Genomic DNA, 21,348 nt, shown 5'->3' with positions numbered 1-21,348 from the left:
AAGCTCTTTAGGAGGCACATGTCACTTTCTCACAGCTCTGCACGTATGTGTCTGTGATAAACTGATCAGTTCTTTCAGGATTCCTGGAGCGGAGCGTCTGCTGCTCATCAGTGTGTCGTAAGAGGATCTGTTAACTAGATGAAGGAAGAGGGAAAGCAGCAGAAACATCTTTAGGACTTTAGTGTTTTTAATTTTGTTTTAATGTCTTACATACACACTTACCAGTAAAAGGCCTTTTGAAGTCGTGAATCGTCTTAAATTCAGCTCGGATGGGTCGTAAACGTTTTAATTAAAAGAATTTCCAGAACCCACCACCACTATTTCTACACACTGAGGTTTCGTAAGAGTAGGTAACATTAGCTAGCTTTAACTCATGCCTAAAAAACAATACAAATACAAAGAGGCACAAATTCTCAAGCCAGGCGTGGGTCAGTTTAGATCGTTTGGCCTCGAGGTTTACGACACACTGATGAAAAACCCTGATGATGATTATATTGAAGAAGGCCTTGTTGGCCAGCCTGCTCGATGGCCTCAGGAAGATGTGAGTGTAACAACGAATGGCTTAATGATAAAGATTAATCTTGGTTTTAAAAGCTGGTGCCTAGAAATCCTCACGACGCAGCAGCACTAGTGTGCTGAGGTCTCTTTTTTTTTCACCTCCTACACCTCATCTTTTTAGATTTTTACTTAATACCCTGATTATTGCATTACATCTAGAATTATTTTTGACTGAGCTCTTTAAGTTTTTTCCTGCTTTCAGCTGCTATCCTCATTTTTTTTTTTTTTTAGACTAATCTAGTCTTAAATTCAGCTCAGACTTATTTACACCTGCAGACATTGCGGCGATGATGACCACTCGCTGAAGCTCCTGTGCAGCAGATGTTGTCTTTCCTTTCTCTTAGTCTGACAGACGTGTGCCCTGCCTGCCTGTCTGTCTGCATTTCCACCTCATAATTGTACGGTTGATAATTTCTGGCTGCAACTGGCCCATTATACCCATTAAGACTATCACTGGAGAGGAATGTGGTGCTTCAGGGGTGAAAGTGTTTTCACTAACCATTTGATTGGTGCTCAATTTGTGGTCTGCTTCAAAGAACCAACGGTTGCTGGTTCAGGTCCCCCGAGCGATGAATCATCCCCAAAAATGAACCTGACTTTGACTTGGATGTGGCGGCAGCTCTCGGTTTGCGTGTAGCGGGAGGTGGTTTTGTTTGGATTCTTTCGTGTTTTGCAGAAATTGTAATGTGTGCCAGACATTTTTAGAAGCTTCCGTTCACTCCTGCTCTGCTCCTCTGTGTGTCTGCAGGCCGACCTGTTTCCTGGTGCGCTCGTGTACTTCGGCTCTGATGTCAAGACAGGTTTTTGTCTGATTTCCTTCTTTCATATGCTGACTTGGATTAGATACTGGTGTATTATCGAGGAATGTAATGTAACAAAACAATAGCTTACATTGTGTGTGTGTGTGTGTGTGTGTGTGTGTGTGTGTGTGTGTGTGCGTGCGTTTCCTCCACAGATTTTTACATGAAGAGAGAACTGCTCAAATCCCCCGTCTCAGCCGTACAAGCAAACGAGTCCATTGCAAGGTATGTGCACGTGTCCGTGTGTGTTTTAAATGTGCAGTTGGTTGTGTGTGTGTGTATATATATGCATTTGTATCCCGCAGCAACCAACCTATTTTCCTGTCACAAAGCTGTCATCATTGGAATCCCTTTGAGGTTGTGCCTAAACAGCAGGTGCCCCCATGCGCCCTCATTTCCTACACACGCATACAGATTCTCTCTCGCTCGCTCACACACACAAACACATACACGCACACCATTTTCCAGTCTGTCTAAAGATAGAGCCAGCTCCCCAAAAGTCACCCCCACCTGTTGTCCTTCAGCTCCATTAACAAAGCCTCTGTTTCAGATCACTATCTCGTTTAGCTTCAAGCTCAGGGTTAGTCAAACTTAAATTTTTCCAGCATGTGTGATTCCTCATAACTTTAGAAGTAAAACACAGAGCTAGATTTTCATAGGTTTTAAAGATGAAAAGCCACATTTTTGCTTTTCTTGACGAGTATTTTCTTTCTGACCAACCTTGAACTTCACTGTGATGGAATACATCCTAGTTTCAAAAGCAAAACTCCACCTATTTAAGCAGGATGCACTGGGTTTATTGGTGTAGGTGTTATCCAAGGGTCTTGGTATGCATCCTACTCAGACATGGTGGTGTGCAGTCCTCCAGAAAACCAGCAGTGATGGTTTATAGCCCAGTAAAACATATCAGAGTTCATGAGGTAGAGGGAGAAACGCAAACACTGAAGTGTGAGAACGGACCGTGGCTGCAAATCTCACTTCATCTCATTATATGTTGTAACTAATGTCTTCTCCATGGTTGATTGGAGGACCAACAGCAGTACAGGCAACAGACTAGTTGTTCCACATGTTTTGGATGCTGCCCCCTGGTGACAGCAAACACCTACAACTTGTAGGTGATGGTCTATGAAGTTATGCATAGGCCCGACACACAGCTAGGCCAGATTCCAAAGAGATGTAATTATTGGTGATCTGAAAGTTTGATCTGTTTTTTGTGCTTTAGAACAGTTTGGTTTGGGTTTCAGCTTTCAAACATGCATATGATAGAGGTGGTTAGATCATATGAAAGGTATGCTGTCACTTTTTAATTTTGAAAGTGCTTGTTTGAGCATTTTTTTTTTCAAACTCTACTCTTTAAGAATTAAGTTCTTAAATATCGTCCACTTCAGTAAATGTTATTCTGTTTAAACAGGGTGACATAAACAGTCAGCAAGCCATATGTAATCCAGTATCGATATTCAGCTGATATATTGGTCTGTTCATACTTTGGTTATACATGATATACTCTCTGATCCAGCTGTGACAGGTTCAGGTGACAGAGGAAATTACAAAATGCATTTTCTGTAGACAGTAACCGGAAAAATCACCATATGGGATAAATGGTTGGTCAAAACAAATCACTGTATCTGTAAGATTCCCCTTTTCCTACATTCACTCTGTTTCAAGTTTTCAAATTTAGTCGTATCTTTACATGATTGTAGTTTTCATCTATGAAATTAAGGGACAACATTGGTGTTCACATGTTCTTTATGATAGTTTAGACTTATTACACTGATCAACCAACTTTGATGTCCTGAAACAGTTTTTTAAAATCAATTTTCATTGATATGAACTCAAGTGCCCGGATCACAGAGGCCCTCAGGATCAGTGGATGATGTCTCCATAGTTTGGCGAACATTCAGTTTGCGACTATTTTCCTTTGGCATAAGATGGCATGTTGCCTTTACTCACTTTACCAAAATTTATGTGGGAGCAACTAATTATGACTCAGACAAATGTGACAACTTTGTTCAGTGCAGCATCCTCTCATACTCGTGTCATTCATTTTGTTCTCTTTTTTCTTTCCCTTCCTACTTCAGCTGCATGCTCCAGTCCTCAACTCCCTCCTCGAGCTCTGGTGGCTTCAGGGAGCCGCTGCCTCCCCCAGAGCCTACAGTGGAAGCCAGCGGATCCACACAAAACGAGGAAGACCCATTGACACAAACCCAGGCCGCCAAACCTGCCAGATCTGACCCGGGCAAGGTGCCTAAATGGCTCAAACTTCCAGGTCAGGACAGAAAATAGAGCACACATACAAAGAGAAAGGATCTGTGTTTAAGTAACACTGTTTTTTTTGGGGGTTTTTTAATAAAGAAAAGACAATTACAGGTTACAAGGTACAATAACTGTTTCACGCATCTTCAACAGCACATGGAATCAACCCTTGATATCATGAGTGAGGTTCAGCCAAAAAGTTATCAGAAGAAGAAAAAAAACATGGTTGATTTATTATTTCACCCCTTTAAGATCCTCTCCTCGTTCATCTATGGCCCGCTGTGCTGGACTGCTGTCATTTCACACGGACTTCAAATACATAAACATTCACATTAAAAACTTATGAGGAAAAGATTGAAAATTGATCTGAAATTAGTGAAAGAAACTCTGACATTCACAATCACGCCTCTCTCAAATCCCAGTAAGCATCAAACAAATACCAGTTTGAGTCCACTGCCTTCTTTTAGTCCTCGCTGTCGGTTTGAATAATTAAACTTCCAGTCCTGCACAAAGAAAACCTGTAGGCACAGCAGAACTGCACCAAACACGTTAGCTGCAAAAGCTCCTCTAACACATTTAACTCAGAAAGAAGCATTGCCCCCCACCACCCCTTTTTTTATTTAATGTTGAGAAAGAACAGAAGGCTTTGAGGCACACGATTCATGTCATGGTAAACACACACACACACACACACACACACACACACACACACACACACACACACACAAAAACCACAAAACCACAGCTAATAGGACATGGCTTTTTGAAAGCTGAATTTGTGATGACTCAGAGGATCAGGATGCATGTAAGGATGATCCAATTAGTTCAGGATGGTCACCCCCTCCAGCCCATGAGACCACTACAGACACTCATCGTGCCCAGGGAGAGAGCCTGCTGCCGGGCCACATCACACAGCACGAGCCCCTGTGGTCTGTCCAGTCCCAGCGCCTCTCTGTTGTTCTACTGTGGTTGTCTCTGGTGGTCACCGTATTGATGTTTTTGTTTGGTACATGGCTCTCTTCTTCTCTGTCTTCATCTTGTTTGTGTTTCTGTTCATTTTATTTCTGGCTGATCTCCGTGTGTGTCCTTCCGCATCTCTGAAGAAAGTCGTGGCTGTTTTGTCTTTCATGAGGAAAGTTAAAAGAAAAAGTGGGGAGGCTGAATCAGGAATTATAGATTCCATGTGTGGACCACTACAGAGGACACACACACACACACACACACACACATAGAGCATATGAGGCTTGTTGGCATGTCTTCGTTAGTGTGTTCAGTAATGGGCAGAGTGTTTTGATGCTTTCCCGAGGATTCGGTATTAGAGCCAGCACACTTGTAGTGTTCAGCCTTCTGGCGTCTTTCTGGCCCTCGATTAAAGCCCGGCATCTTTTAAACTAAACTTCTTCTCCTTCCTGTTTCATGATGATCTGCCTTGTGTCGTGCTGACTGGATTTATTGCAGGTTTCATGCTGTGAAGGGTGTTTTGAAAAACAGCGCTGGGGTGGATGATACCAGGTTTGTTTTTAACTGGTTTTCATTGCATCCAGGCTCGGTGTTTGTGTATTGATCTGGACAACAAAGCGTGTTTAACATATTCAGGATATGTTTTCCTTATCTGCCTTAATTCACTCTGTCATTAATCAGCACTTGAAGGCAGTCATCAACTTTCTGCGTGTGCATTTTAAAGGACAAGTTACAAACAGTTTACTCCTAAATATCTGTCTTATTGATGCTTGTTGGGTAAAGAAAAAGCTTTTGATGGTCTCTGTGTAACTTCAGATTCAAAATGAGACCGTGGTGAGGTATGTTGTAGGAGTGACAGATGAGTTCAAGGTGGGTGTGGGATCACATCGGGGATCTGTTCAGAGCCCCTTCTGTGTTTGCAGTGATAATGGACAGGCTGAGATCAGGCGGGAGTCTCTGTTGAATATTGTTTTTGCGGATGACGTCTTGATCTGTAGTCAGAGGAAGCAGCAGGTGGAAGAGAGCCTATAAAGGTGGAGATATGCACTGGAGAAGAGAGGAACGAAAGTTAGTCCAAGCAAGGCAGAACACGTGTAAAAATGAGAAGGAGGCAGGAGTAACAGTGTAGAGGTAGTGAACCTAACGGGTTCAAACACCTGGGTTCAGCCATTCAAAGCAACGGCCAATGTACAAAAGAAGTGAAGGGGAGAGTGCAGGCAGGATGGAGTGAATGGCAACGTTTAAAAATGACAGTGAGAGCAGCAGTGATGTAAGGTTGTGAGACAGTACCACTGATAAAAAGACAGGAGGCAGAGCCGAAAATGCTGAGCTTTGCATTGGGATTGATCAGAAAAGACAGGATTAGAAATGAGTAGACATTTCTCAGCTCAGGGACAGCTCCAACTGAGGGTGAGGACGAAGTCAAGGATGGCCTCCGGCCCTGTGCTGCATTTTTTTTTTCTCCCCCTCTCGCCCCATTTTCCTGTCTCTCTTTACTATTTCACTATCCTATAAAGGCAAAAATGCCCCCCGAAAAATCTTAAAGATGTAGACACACAGTCTCAAGAAATATATATATTGAGCTGTAAATCAGCTGTTACTGCTGGCTCAAAAGATTTGCATGCATAGAAACACCACTTACTAACAAAAGATAAAATTACATGGTAAAAGAAAGGGACAAGGAGGAGGGGTAGCTAAATGGGAGCTAAGAGAAATACTGTGTATATTTTTTGTTGGCAGTGCGTTTAATTCCTGCTTTCCGTTTCTTCTACAGGTAAGAAGTAAAGCTTCTGCTGTGCTGAGGACCCACCATGACAGACTGATGCAACTTAAATGTTCGCTATGCTTCACTAGAGGCTCAGCTTTGTGACCTGCAGTGGATTTAATCCATCAGAGCTGAAGCCGGGGTTTTAAAATGGTTAAAATAAAGATTGAAATGATTGAATGCGTTAATTGTCAAGAAGATCGGTGTGTTTGATTCCTGCTGAGAGAAAAGTGAAGTGCAAAGTGAATAAAGATTGATGAACAAATGTGTCTGTTGTATTGAATTTGAATTATGCTAGCACTTAATCACATGGTGCCCCATCTAGGTAAGTTTGATCAGGATCTGCAGTTAACATTTTCACCATCACCAGGGTAAAGGCTGAATATAATAATGATATTTCTCTTGTTTATTTATTCGTTGCTGTCTACTATTCATATTTTATTCCAGTAAAGTTGGTGTGGAGCACCCACAATTTTCTTGTACATGTACAGTGACAAGGGTTGTTCTATTCTACAGTTTAGAAATGCCGCAAAGTATTGGATTTTGGCATTCAGAGAAGCAGAATAAGGAGACAACATAGGTTTGTGTTGTCAGTGCACCATCTATCAAAGTTGCTACCCCCAAACACAACATGAAAAACAGCTTTGATGATTCTCCATCTGCTTGCATTACACTGCAGCCCTCCTCACAGCAGGCTTAGCAGATAACAGGTGCTGTTTTAAAGGTGAAACGTCCCTGGAGGCTTAAAGACCTTTAGCAGGAAAAGCACAGGTGAGACAAATTTCATTAACGACCGCCCATTTTATGTAAGCGTCCCCAGTGAGCTGCACACTCCACAACCTGGATCACTTTAGTGGTTTAGCAGTCATTCTTAACTGTGTTTCTCCTGCTGAGGTAAACTGTTGAATGTGTCTAGGGAGGGAAAATTTGGGTCAGTTTCTGCAGTCAGAAAATCGATGGACTATTGAAACTTTCTCAGCACATGCCGTCAAGGGAAAGGAAGGACAACTATTTCACCTTGCAGAAGTTTAAACTGGTTTTCAAGTATAATAAATGTTTTCTTCTTTTTGGATGTTTGCAACATTTCTTAAAAGTTTGCAAACTCCTATCCATCCATCTTCTCCCACTTTTTAAGGGGTTAAAGAGGGGCTGGAGCCTGCAGCTCTCATAGGGTAAGAGGCACAGTAGACCCTGGGAAAGGTAAGGAAACTTGCAGTAACCTTCCGTGCTCTGGTTGTAAATCCAGCATGAAGGACAGAGGACAGTGAGGAATGAGACCTCTTGGTCTTCTGCTTTCTGACTGGTTTACCCCCACTGCCATTTCTTCTGCCCAAGCAACCTATCACCTTTTGCAACGTATTTACCTTCAAAAATATCTTTCTTCAGTCCTCCTTCTCTCTTCCTCCTCGTCGTCTGCATTGCTGCAGGAAGCAGCGTATGACCACCCAACACAAAGCAGCGGCAGTCATCAAAGTGATGAGCAGGACAGCGCCTGTGTCCAAGCTGTGGTACTGGAACCAGTTCAGATTATGTGAAGCCAACCGCAAATGCCTAGCTCCACCATGTCGCATAACAAACTCCAACCAGAAGACGGCAGTATTCAGTGGCGTCACCGGCTGGTCGCGGTGCACCGCCGACAGACGCTGCATGCTGGTCTTGTAGCTGTGCATCATGGGAAACGTACAGGAAGTCACATGGCTGTTTCATTGTTAAACAAAAGTGCACTTTTAATGTGACGGAGCAGGGTCAAACACAGGAAATCAAAATTTAGTAACAGGTCCAAGTGCATGGAGATCGGTCTTTGCACAGAAATGTACATAAAATACCTTTTTCACAGTATAATCACCCTTACCTTGGCTGGTTGACGATGGCATGCAGTGCTTCTGCCAGCTCCTCGGCTGTCACTTTGTTGAAGTCGAGGACGATGGCAGTGCCGAGGTGGCTCATACGGTTAAGATTATAAGACTGATCGCCAAACACCGGCAAGCCGACCAGAGGCACGCCGTGAAACACAGCTTCGTACAGACCGTTAGTGCCGCCATGAGTCACGAATGCTCGTGTCTTCGGGTGACCTGAGGGGGGGAAATAAACAAAACTGTAACTGTGAAAGAACCTAACAAATATTTTTGAAAATGTTGGAAAAAATAGGCCGTGTTAGGCTTTTCTTTTGAAATCACACTGAGCTAAATCAAGGTGAAAAGGTTCGCTTTGACTGAAGAAGTGCTTTGAAACTGAAATTCAAGTTTTGCTATTTAAATTTTTTTTTTTTTTTTAAATGTGTTTCAGAAAACAAATGAATTATTTTGTTGTGGGCGTGTATCAAGAGGAAGAGGCGGGGCACAGACTGATGTTTGACAATTTATAAATTAGCAGTTTGGTTGAAGATGGCCACCACTTCCCAGGCTGACAGCAGCCAACAGGTAAACACTATTTCTGATTATTCTATGATGGAATATATTAACAGGTGAATGTTTGTACCATGTTAATATACATATGTTTAAAAATGTATTATGGCGTCTTTAATTTGCAACAAATGTGACACAGGAGCTGTCTATCATTAGTCTACGCCCTGTCCCTCCCCCTGGTTACACGCCCACAACACAAAAGCAAGGTCACAAGTCTGAAACTTAAAAAAATTTGATTAGAATTATTTTAATTCATTTCTCTTTTTAAAAACATTTTTTATTCATTTTAAACACCACAATAAAATCAGTTTCTAATCACCTTTTCAATTTAAAAAACAAAAACCCCCTTCCATACAATCCTATAATAACATAAATGAGTCACACCGAGCAGATCGTTCTGAGGGATCCAATCAGAAATCTTTATGTTTGGCGCAAGTGCAGGTGGAGCTTCACCACGGTGACGCCAAATCACCTGAAAGGAATGATATACTCATTGGTTCAAAGAACCAACAAACAGGTAAAGTTCTTGCACTCAAAGCACTTTACTGAGCTTTCCTCATTCATCCATTCGTACTAGCACTTTTTCAATGCTTAAATGCTTTAAATACATTCATTCTGCAATGGATGCAGTGATATGATAACCCATATTCTGTTTGCCTGTGAGTGCCCTGACCTTCTGAGGGATTCGTCCTAAGGCGGTGGCGATGACGTTGGTGCGCTCCATCGTCAGATTGGGTACCATGGAGCCAAAAGAAACAACGACTACACCAGGATCACCTGAACTCTGCACAAAAGCCTCCAGGTCCTGTAAGGTGTGACATCATCATTACATCATCATTTAACTGTGTCATTTCAGAATACAAGTACTGTCAATGATCAGAGTCCACACCTCTGGCAGCTGATTGGCGGGTCTGCAGTTCAGACCACCCACGTGTTTGAAGTTGGGTGGGGTTGGCCGTGGCGTATCGATGTCCCAGAACGTCCTGATGAGCCACACGTCAGCCTTCCCCAGAGTCTCACACACACTGGTGGGAGTTCCTGTTTATACAGCAAATAAGGAGTATGACTTCAAAATAAAAGCTTGGATTAGTTTACTTTTATTCCTTATGCCTCATGAATTCAGACAGACGATGACATCAGTATGATTTCACCTCTGACCTTTAATCTCACTGTAGTATTTATCCATCGTCAGCTTCCAGCCCAGTTCGGTTAGCACTGATGACGCCACATATGTCACCAAGTTGATTAGTCTCTCCGTGAACGTCATGTGGTCGTTGTACAGCACAGGAGCTACCGGGACATAAGACGGCAGAAACACAGCGTGGCCACAGTGACGCTCAAAAACACTGCCTAAGCTCAAGCGTAGCGAGATGACGAGCGGCACGCCGAGCACATCAGCCACCAGGTCGCCACACATTACCAAGGAGTCAAGTAGGACGACGTCGAAAGCGGCATCCCGCAGAGTTGCCATCAACTGATCGTTCTTTAGAATCCCGTCACACTGCTGCCTCCCGAAGTCCAAGCTCCGCCCCATGAAGTCGATCAGCTTCATGGCCACTTGCAGCATTGAGGGGTCGTGCATGGAGAAGTGGATGAATTCCTCAATGGGGCTCAAATATTCCTCCTTGCTGTATGGCACCTGCAGGGAAAAAAACAAAACAAAACCCCCTGATCAAGTTATTGATTCTTGTTAAATATCAACACTTCACAGTTCTTTTGATTCCTCATAGGGATCTGATGGAAGACAACACACTGCTCAGCAGTATCAGTTATCGCCTAGTAAGGGTGTGTTGTGAGTTCAAAGACAAGCACAAACAAATAATGAAAACAGAAAAAAATAAATAAGACTGAGGTCCTATATCAGGAGGCTTCCATGGTAGTGAACATTCACTGAAATAATGTTAAATCAATATCAGATTATCAACATTATTTTAATTTATTCAATGCTGAAATCTGACATTTTTCATCACATTTTTACATTTAACATTGAACCAACAAGGAAATCAGGATTAAAACAGGACTTTGCAGGTATTTCAATCAGTATCAAACCACTGCAAATTATTTAAACCTGTGGGAAAAAATATTATGCATCATGTAAAAAAAGGATAAACATTATCTGTAAACCATTCTGTTACAATTTAACAGTTTTTAAATATTTTTAAGCATAAGGGTTTATCTAATATAAAAATGACAATGAAGATCTTTGCATCACTTAAGAAAAAAGTTTATTTTATAAAAACATTATTTTCTTTAAAATATTACTTTAAATTCCCTGTTTTTTGTTTACACCAGGATGGAGGTGGATATCTGGCGTCCTGCACCACCCAGCCAATCTGGAGCACTGCCTGGGCAAAGGAAAATTCAGAAACTCAATTTACCCCCACCTGCTGAGTTAGGCCATCTAAAATAAAAAATCAAAAGCACAAGAAAGAGAGGCTCATCTGAACTCAGATGATAGCCTCTAGCCAAAACTCTTTAGCAGGGAGAAAGTCGACACACTACTAGGCATATTATCATGAAAGGCAGACAGCCTTTAGAGAAGAAAAGAGAGACTGGCCCACGTGCTGTAGTGCTGGAGTGCCACAGTTTAACAGAAGGTACAAGGAACAAATTGCGGCATTACTTTGTTAACCTGTTCACTATATTCCAGGGTGATAAGAATTAACCAAAATATTGCAATGAAATGGCTTTCACCTCCTCTTATTGGATCTTCCAATGATGATCTGCTGCTGTATGTACATACAGCAGCAGATCATCATTAAGCAGTTTAACCAAACTGTCCACTGCATCCTAACTGTGAGGCAAAACCTCAGCATCAACAGGTTCAGTGGAGCAGGACTGACAGAAGCCTTTGAACTCTTGATGGAGGTCCCTTGCTTCTCTTGTCAGCTCTGTCACCATGATTATCAGTTTTTGTAAGGCACCATCTGTTGACAAGAATAAGAAAACTGAGAAATACTGGCTTGAGACGTTTAAGTAGTTCCATCTGCTAAAATTGCATACAAGTTTCTCTTGTTCACTTATGAATAACATCCTATGTAAAATGTCAAAATACAACATTTTAGGACTTTAAAAGTTGCCTCACAAAGTTTCTAGAATCTAAAAAGAGTCAAAATAAAAGAATAATTGAGAAAACTGAAGTTAGTGATTAATCTTAATTTGTGTTTTAGTGGTAAAAATTATAATGAAATTGTGATAAAACTCATTTTCAAATACCTTTGGGATAGATACAGTGGGATGCAAAAGTCTGGGCAACCTTGTTAATAGTCATTATTTTCCTGTATAAATCGTTGGTTGTTACAATAAAAAATGTCAGTTAAATATATCATATAGGAGACACACAGTGATATGAGAAGTGAAATGAAGTTTATTGGATTTACAGGAAGTGTGCAATAATTGTTTAAACAAAATCAGGCAGGTGCATAAATTTGGGCACCACAAAAAAAAAAAAAAGAAGAAATGAAATCAATATTTAGTAGATCCGCCTTTTGCAGAAATTACAGCCTCTAAACACTTCCTCTAGGTTCCAATGAGAGTCTGGATTGTGGTTGAAGGTATTTTGGACCATTCCTCTTTACAAAACATCTCTAGTTCATTCAGGTTTGATGGCGTCCGAGCATAGACAGCTCTCTTTAACTCACACCACAGATTTTCAATAATATTCAGGTCTGGGGACTGAGAAGGCCATTCCAGAACGTTGTACTTGTTCCTCTGCATGAATGCCTTAGTGGATTTTGAGCAGTGTTTCGGATCGTTGTCTTGTTGAAAGATCCAGCCCCGGCGCAGCTTCAGCTTTGTCACAGATTCCTGGACTATGGTCTCCAGATTCTGCTGATACTGAGTGGAATCCATGTGTCCCTCAACTTTGACAAGATTCCCAGTCCCTGCACTGGCCACACAGCCCCACAGCATGATGGAACCACCACCATATTTTACTGTAGGTAGCAGGTGTTTTTCTTTGAATGCTGTGTTCTTTTTCCTCCATGCATAACGCCCCTTTGTTATGACCAAATAACTCAATTTTAGTTTCATCAGTCCACAGCACCTGATTCCAGAATGAAGCTGGCTTATCCAAATGTGCTTTAGCATACTTCAAGCTGCTCTGTTTGTGCTGTGGGCGGAGAAAAGGCTTCCTCTGCATCACTCTCGCATGCAGCATCTCCTTGTGTAAAGTGCGCCGAATGGTAGAACGATGCACAGTTACTCCATCTGCTGCAAGATGATGTTGTCGGTCTTTGGTGCTGGTCTGTGGGTTAACTCTGACTGTTCTCACCATTCGTTGCTTCTGTCTCTCCGAGATTTTTCTTGGTCTGCCACTTCGAGCCTGAACTTGAACTGAGCCTGTGGTCTTCCATTTTCTCAGTATGTTCCTAACTGTGGAAACAGACGGCTTAAATCTCGGAGCAGCTTTCTGTATCCTTCCCCTAAACCATGATGGTGAACAATCTTTGTCTTCAGGTCATTTGAGAGTTGTTTTGAGACCCCCATGTTGCTACTCTTCAGAGAAAATTAAAAGAGGGAAATTTACAATTGACCCCCTTAAATACTGTTTCTCATTACTGGATTCACCTGTGTATGTAGGTCAGGGGTCACTGAGCTTACCAAGCCAATTTGAGTTCCAATAATTAGTTCTAAAGGTTTTGGAATCAACAAAATGACAATAGTGCCCAAATTTATGCACCTGCCTGATTTTGTTTAAACAATTATTGCACACTTTCTGTAAATCCAATAAACTTCATTTCACTTCTCAGATATCACTGTGTGTGTCTCCTATATGATATATTTAACTGACATTTTTTATTGTAACAACCAACGATTTATACAGGAAAATAATGACTATTAACAAGGTTGCCCAAACTTTTGCATCCCACTGTACCTTTGAAGACCATAAGTCACCCAAAACAGCTGTTATATTAAAATATTATAACACCTATGCTGATAATAATCACCATGGCTTATGAGAATTCTGACTGGTTCATACATTTGCCATGACTCGTTGGGATCATTGTCCTCTTCATTGCAGCGTGGACTTTGGATGTTTCTCGAGGAGGATATGGGGGTCATGAAAGCTCCTCTGTAGTTATCCAGGAGCTAGGAACAATTTCTGTGTCACTAATACTGACCTGCATAATGAACCACTTCATGTTTTTTTGTTTTTTTAAGTTATCCTGTCTATGATAACTAGGGGGAAAAGAATAAATAATGAGTTCATTAACTGGCTTTAGAGCTTGATAAAAAAAAAAAAAGATTAATGTTTGACAAGGATGGCAATCAATGTTGTGCTGTCAGGGCATAAAGGATATTTCCTAGTAAGGTTTTGGAGCTTTGTTACACCAAGCCTGCAGTTCAACCGCCACACTCGGTAGCATCCAATTCTGGGGGTACTGGAAGTAAGACTTGTTATAACAAAACCTTCAGAAAAGTATTAGCATGTTTCAGCAGTGCCATCTACAAATTGTACTCCTTAAGACAGGGTGCACTTTTCAGTTACTACCTTTCTGTATTGTTCTGAATGGCCTATCTGAGCCACAAGTGCATCATAATGCAGGTGCAGTAATCTGTGTCCTTTTTTCAGTTGTGACATCTTTACATGAAGCTTTTCTGAAAACCTTTTCACAGTTTGTTCTAAAAACAAGTGAAGCTTGTGCAAGAAATTTAATTTTCATAAGGAAATCCTGAGAGTTATCTAAAGGCCTAAAGAGTCCACCAGCTGTATCCAAACCAAAATGATGGTATTCCCCACCATCCATGTTTTATCCCTACCATCCATCTTTGGGTAATTCTGGGTGAAACACATGCAAAATGCCCAAGACTGCAGTCAGTGCCACTAAAGAGACTGAAAATGTTGAAGCACAGTATTTTAAACTTGTTATTAGGAACTCAGTAGTTGGAGCTTCAGCACCACCATCAGTATCAGTATGATGTGAATCAACAGCTGATGTACAGCAGTCGTGAGCTCTGTCCAGTGATACAGAAGTCTCACTGACTTCTAAACTCAGCTAATAGTCCCTGCCATTTCTTTTAACTGGTGGCTTGTGTGCAACTGAGTGACAAATGTCTGAAACCCCCGACTCCACGCCAGCATTGACCTAAGGTTGCACCTCGTTGACCAATGTAATTCCAGTATGAGTGCTTTTAAAAACCAGTTAAAAACTTTTCTATTCAAACAAGCCTTTTGTTGATCTACGTATTTTATATTCTTTACATTATTTACATTTAACCTCTTACATTGTGTATAATGTCTATTGATTGTACTGTTTATTTTAATCTTTGTGTACAGTGTTTTGTGACTGCCTGTCTGTGAAAAGCGCTTAATAAATAAACTTTACTTACTTACTTACTAGTAGTGTTGTGCAAGTTCAGACTTTTATAACAAAGGATATTTTAAGGACTTGTTTTAAGGACTTGTTTATCTTACTGTGCTTAACTGGAATCTGAAATAAGACAATGAAAAGATGTTAATAAAAAGAGGGAGAACATAAAATTCAAATACATACTAATTACTTACACATTATCCCCCAGACGTTTCTCGCAAATTCCAATAAAATTTCACCTTCACAATTCCACCCCTATAATACAGTTAAAATACTCTAATTATCTGAGTGTTAGGTTTGTTTTAATGAAAGAGCCCTGAGAATTAATCTAAAGAACTGCTGCTTTATTTCAATCGTTCCACTACTAGTACTTGTGTCTAACAGCTGACCTGTCAGATGTGTAGAAGAACACAAGTTTAAAGTTACCCATTGTCCAAGTATTACTAGCTTTTGCCTCTGAGCAGTGCTGTGTGTAACCTTTTCATTATTAAAGTCAAAGAAAATAATATGATAGACACCTGTGTGCAGCATCAATAAGTTTAAACTGTTTATTTAAAATCCTAAGAAACTAGCAGGGTTGGCTCTACATTTCAAGGCTGTTGATTACAAATATCGATAACACCGTGTAAATTACGGTACAAAGTGCGTAATTGTAAAATAATAAAAACGTAGTTAGAAAATAACATTTTGAAGCAACTTTATTATGGAACTCCAAAGTGTTCAAAATTAAATAAATAAATAGGTCAAGATGAAATAAATAACTATGTGAATAAATAAGACACAGATATGTAATGTGAGAATGATATTGTGAAATAATGGAACACATTTTGAAAAAAATGCTCATTATTGTGAAATATATTGCATTCTGCTATATAAATTTACTTATTATTGTGAAATATTATTTCATGGTCATTATTTTTCACAATAACAGAGATTATTCCTGAGGCATTTTATTTATTTCCAGCCGTTTTTAGTCCAAAATGACCTTTTTTCAAAGTCAGTCTTTATTTCAAAATCCCGTTTTTCCCGATGGTCTATTTATTTCATAATGCGACTTTTCAGCAGAATGACTTTGTCTGTCAATCAATGTAAGTGGGCTGGACCTTTGCACCTATTGGCTTATCGTTTACCATCGACTAGTTTTCCTGGATACCGGCTCCGCGGACGGCTACTGCAGCTAGCAACAGCGTGCTAGGTCAAAAGTCACGGAGGATGGCGGACTGGTGTGAACTTCAGCCAGTTCTGCTCATTTAAGCAAATCAGATAGAGAGGGATCATTTACCTGTAGATACTGTTTTGAGTCGTTTAGATGTTTCTGAAATGCTTGGGATGATAATTGCTCTTCAAGATGTTCGCATCGATGACAGCATTGTCAAAGGTTTAAGATCAATTCAGCACCGTGTTCGTTTGGAATACGCCGAGGAAGAACAGTCTTCAAATGTTGGCCGTCCACGTCTAGAAATCCCGGTGCAGCACTCAGGACTTTAGTGCTGTCCGGGATAACCATCGGGGTAATTGCCGATACATTTTCTGTGTCTCCGAGCACAATTAGGAGGAAAATGACGGAGGATGGTCTAAGGTAAGTTTATGCTGTAATTGAGCACCTGTGTGATTCTGTACACAGCATTGTTTAGATGTTGACCTTAATTATGACGTTTGACAATGAATTATTATCGCTTACTTTTTTTTGTTACTGTCTAAACTAAGTGGGGCAGCTACGGCTAAAGCTATCGGCGCCATCTCGGCGTTGAGACACGTTTAGCAGTGTTAGCTGTTAGTGTGTTAACTCGGAGACTGGGGTCAGTGGAGCCTGTAGGAACCTTTTACACAGAGAGTAGACCCACCAGCTTTCCACAGTCTACTTACTTATCACATCTTGTTAGACAACAGGGTCATTAGTGCTTTAAATAGTACATAGTTGAATGTTTCATTGCTGTTTGCAGTTGATTGTTCTCTGATAACGCATAACAAGGTTGATGTTAAATAGCGAGTTTATTGAAATGGTTTTGTCTATTTCAGCAGCATTATAGATATACTTTCTCTGGTGTCTTCGGTAAAGCTAAAACAAGAATACATTTACATCCTTGGTTCTTTCAGCATTAATTGGAAAACTTTGAGATTTGCTGTGCGCCTCCCAAGCCATTCTCTTTTATCCCACCTGTCAGGTATAGATGGCAATACTTTAAACAAAGTTAAATTTGTTATACCTGAAGAGAACCAATCCTGACCTAGAATGGGTGAATGAATAATTAGTTGGTAGCCAATGCCTAAGCAACTCACATAGGCCCTGGCAGACTCAATAAGTCCATCTAGGAACAGCTGCAGGAAACACCTCTTCAGTTTAGATTTAAAACATGTGCATGCTCTTTCAGGTTGATGAGGATTATGGTGTGGACTGGACAGGACAACATAATCGCCGCCCATCAAATGAGATCACCATTCCTGAGATTCAGCTCCCAGATGCACTGAATGAACAAGACCCTGCTGTGCTACCAATACTTCAAAATCACTTGTAGAAAGACATTATTACATTTAATCAGTTTCTATGTCAGGAGGATTTTTTTTTTTTTTTTTTAATTTCTACAGCTTTGTAGCTAATACTGACTCAAAACAGCATAACCAATTTCATTTTCAACAAAACAGTGAGTGGCTATAAAACAGGATTTGTTTTATACAGCTGTCACTTTAATGATATTCATTTCTTGGTTGGATATACAGTACATGTCAACTCTGAGCAGATTTAATACAATGAACACAGTAGAGTAGTGTAACATCTTAATTCAAATAATTTTTTCTAGAAATTTTTTTTGTATCAGTAGCGAGTATAAACAAAACATATTGTGTAATTTATAATGTACAGTGAACAACTGATTTTGATATCTGAACTCTTCATCAGTTTATATTAAAAAAGCCATAAATACACACCTGTACTCTGTATTTTTCACTGTCAAGTGTATTAAAAAGAACTAGAACTCACTAGATTGTCCGTTTCTTTGAACACCGAGTACAGTAATGTGATGCAAGAAAGAAGAAATGGTCTAATTTTACCATGTGGTTATGGAATCAATCGTAAACCAGACCAAAACCTGAGTCAGTAGAGTTGAGACACACCTGAATGTCCATTAGAAATGACTCATAGGTACAGTAGTGTGCAGGAAGACGTAGTACTTCAAAACCGGTGGAAGACTTTGGAAGATTGCTGTTGACCACTTCCACAGTCATTTCTCGGCAAGACTTCCCATCCTGTCCAAAACTTGATGAGGGCTTTTTGTTGTGCACAAGATGCTGCAACAGAAGATTGTTTTAAACTATAATGACATCCTATATTCATTATTTTGAATCTTTTATGGAGAAATACCATAAAAGATGACCACTTACATACAGGGCACCAGACATTTTTGCCCCACTCAAATTGCTGTTGTAGCTTTTATAGATATTTTTATGTTAACAAAGCTAAAAGTAGTCTACATACAATTCTAGTGCAACTGATAATGCCACCACTCTTATGTATTGCATGGAGCAAATAACAAAACAAAATTATACTATAGCGTAGAGCTGGGCGATAGAACGATAACGATATGTATTGCGAAATAACTTTTTCTCAATAGAAAAATTAAACTATTGCGATAGACCTCACCGCTCTTGTCCTTTTTATAAAAAAATAAATAAAAATAAATATCGTGATATGAAAAAATCTCATATCGCCCAGCTCTACTATAGTGTACTTTGTTAATGACCCAAGATCACTGGACTGTATGTAATTTACCAAAGTGTAATCAGAGAAAACCAATGGCAAAATACCTATCGCAGCAGACTTACCATTTTCAATGAAGGACCGAAGGTAACCTGCCACTCTGCATTTATCCTCGAGAGCATTCCTCTTCTTCCTCATCTTCATCTTCTGTGGCAGGCCACAGTCATTTTATAGCTTTACTTATCTTGTAGTCTTAAGAGCATCAGCAACATTAGGTGTATTTTTATTAAATGTAACCCAGCTGTTCAACTAACCCACGCATACAAAACAGTATATTGGTGTTTTGTGTCAACAATTAATGTTCATCCTTCATAAATTAACCAAATAGCTTTACTATTCAGATGTTAAAAGATGTGACCTGACCTTACCTCACAACAGGGAGCAGTCTCTGATTCCCTTGGTAAGAAAGGAGGAATGATGTCTGATCTTTCTGTCAGAAGCGGCCATACCATGGTTTCCTTAAGCCCTTTCCTCAGCTGCTTGACTTGACGACTTGTTTGTGTTATGACCTACAACGGTGAGACCAAACCAAAACTGAAGTTGGAGTCTGTAAAGTGACACACACTTTAAATGTTAAATATTTAAAGAACATCCACTGTACTAGTAAAAGCATTTTCAAATTATACCCACTTACAAAATCACTACGTTGAACTAAAATTGCTTTCTTTTCTTTCACATAGATTACTTGTCTTCCATATTAGCACAGAAGATAAGCCACTTTAAAACAGTCATGAATAACTATTACCTACAACAATGTAAATAGTAATACAGACATTAACCCAGAAGACAATTATTTTCTCTTACCTAATTTATAGAATTCTTTGCTATGATAAAAAACAGTATTAAAAAAAATCTGTGACTAAACTGATTAAAAAGCTCATTTTTGCCAGACAGACAGACTAACCAAGCAATAATAACATATCGTTACTTACCCTGAACAGCGTTTCGTGGAGTGGAGCTAGCTGTGATAGCGTTAGCATTTGCTAACGTTAACACTGTGCGGTTGTGATGAGAACTTGGACCAGGGACCACTTCATCTCCAGTACACTGCTGCAATACGCAGACTGAGGTGAAGACGTTCAATCTAAGCGGTTAGCAAGTTCTCTGAGTAACTCAGAAACGGACTTGTTTCCTGCAGCCATGCCCTTCACAAGAATTGATACACCTGTAACGTTATTCGCGCCCAGTGTTTTGCATTTGTCGGTGCCTTAAGTTTATTTTGAGCTGCATAGTGCCGCCAGCTGCATAGGAGATGCATTGCACCATTAAACCTAAATCGACAATTCATGTGCTATTACTTATGTCTGAGTAAAGGAGCAACCAATCACACAACTGGCTCCGCCCTGTCTTTCTTGATTGACAGACAAAGTCATTCTGCTGAAAAGTCGCATTATGAAATAAATAGACCATCGGGAAAAACGGGATTTTGAAATAAAGACTGACTTTGAAAAAAGGTCATTTTGGACTAAAAACGGCTGGAAATAAATAAAATGCCTCAGGAATAATCTCTGTTATTGTGAAAAATAATGACCATGAAATAATATTTCACAATAATAAGAAAATTTATATAGCAGAATGTAATATGTTTCACAATAATGAGCATTGTTTTCAAAATGTGTTCCATTATTTCACAATATCATTCTCACATTACATATCTGTGTCTTATTTATTCACATAGTTATTTATTTCATCTTGACCTATTTATTTATTTAATTTTGAACACTTTGGAGTTCCATACTTTATAGCCAGCCATTCTTTTTCGCTTATCCTCATCAGGGTCACGGGTGTGAGGCTGGAGCCATAGGGCGAGGGGTGGGGGGTACACCCTAGCTAACAACTTTATAGCATCATTGCTAATATAGCTAGCTAGCTTTATGGAAGGAAAATTCTGAAAATTATGACATGAAAATGTAATATTTTCTCAGATATTGTGTTGTCTAAGAAAAGCATACTTTTCTCCTTCTGTTTAAGCTAACTTGCCCTACTATTTTGTATGGGCTAATTTTAAAAATCTGTGTTATTCTAATGTCATTACTACTACATCGCCAGGTAGCTCTGACGTCACGTAAGAACTACTGCTTGTTATCTGGGTTTCCTCGGAAAATCTGAAACCGAGTAAGATCTGAAGCCCTGGATTGTGTCTTTCAGTTCTGAAGAGTTTATTCTGTTTTTCTGATCAATCTGAGTCTCTTTACTTTTCTTTCTGTTCTCTGTCAGGCTACAAACACGCTGTATAACCGCCAGTGTTACCTTGAAAACCAGGAAGTTGAACTTGGCGGCGTCGCGGCTGTTGTTGTAGTTGACAGTAGGCGATGCATCGGGCACTAGGATGGTGACCGAGTGGTTTTTCTTTACCAGCTCTTCTATGATGGTCCGCATGTTCAACCAATGGCTGAACTCTCCCGGAAAAACCAGAGCATGGCCTCCGTGTACTGGAGCGACAGAATGAAGGAGCAGGAGGGAGAGGGGAAGAAGAAGAAGAGGATACGTGGGAACCTGCATCGTGTGTGAAACACAAAAAGATCCCCAGTGTGTGAGA

The 21,348-nt window shown here is 40.2% G+C and overlaps 2 protein-coding genes across 3 annotated transcripts in view; one reads left to right on the top strand and one right to left on the bottom strand.

The window, feature by feature from the left end:
* aspscr1 (ASPSCR1 tether for SLC2A4, UBX domain containing) overlaps nucleotides 1-6,592 on the top strand; it is a 22,427-nt gene extending 15,835 nt beyond the window's left edge. Inside the window, exons 14-17 of the mRNA XM_085355095.1 lie at nucleotides 1,307-1,358; nucleotides 1,514-1,583; nucleotides 3,437-3,624; nucleotides 6,346-6,592. Of these exons, the coding sequence (XP_085211221.1) occupies nucleotides 1,307-1,358; nucleotides 1,514-1,583; nucleotides 3,437-3,624; nucleotides 6,346-6,356 (321 nt within the window). The 3' untranslated portion in view covers nucleotides 6,357-6,592. The remainder of the gene's footprint in view (nucleotides 1-1,306; nucleotides 1,359-1,513; nucleotides 1,584-3,436; nucleotides 3,625-6,345) is intronic.
* LOC146631030 (UDP-glucuronosyltransferase 2A2-like) lies at nucleotides 4,305-21,348 on the bottom strand. 2 transcript variants are annotated; one of them, XM_085355096.1, is made up of 8 exons: nucleotides 21,060-21,348; nucleotides 9,900-10,380; nucleotides 9,631-9,779; nucleotides 9,415-9,546; nucleotides 9,126-9,213; nucleotides 8,189-8,408; nucleotides 7,701-7,998; nucleotides 4,305-5,618 (listed from the first exon to the last, which is right to left on the bottom strand). In XM_085355096.1, the coding sequence occupies exons 1-7, from the start codon at nucleotides 21,309-21,311 to the stop codon at nucleotides 7,719-7,721; spliced, it is 1,602 nt and encodes a 533-aa protein (XP_085211222.1). In that variant the 5' UTR covers nucleotides 21,312-21,348; the 3' UTR covers nucleotides 4,305-5,618; nucleotides 7,701-7,718. The 2 variants fall into 2 exon arrangements, with proteins under 2 accessions (XP_085211222.1, XP_085211223.1); XM_085355097.1 differs by lacking the exon at nucleotides 4,305-5,618 and adding an exon at nucleotides 7,035-7,087.

Source organism: Diplotaxodon limnothrissa, linkage group LG6 (genome assembly GCF_057381915.1).
Source record: "Diplotaxodon limnothrissa isolate DT_005_m linkage group LG6, D_limnothrissa_male_GT1.1, whole genome shotgun sequence".
Lineage (NCBI taxonomy): Eukaryota > Metazoa > Chordata > Actinopteri > Cichliformes > Cichlidae > Diplotaxodon > Diplotaxodon limnothrissa.
The sequence above is the reverse complement of the archived record's forward strand: the minus strand, read 5'-3'. Positions and strand labels throughout refer to the sequence as shown.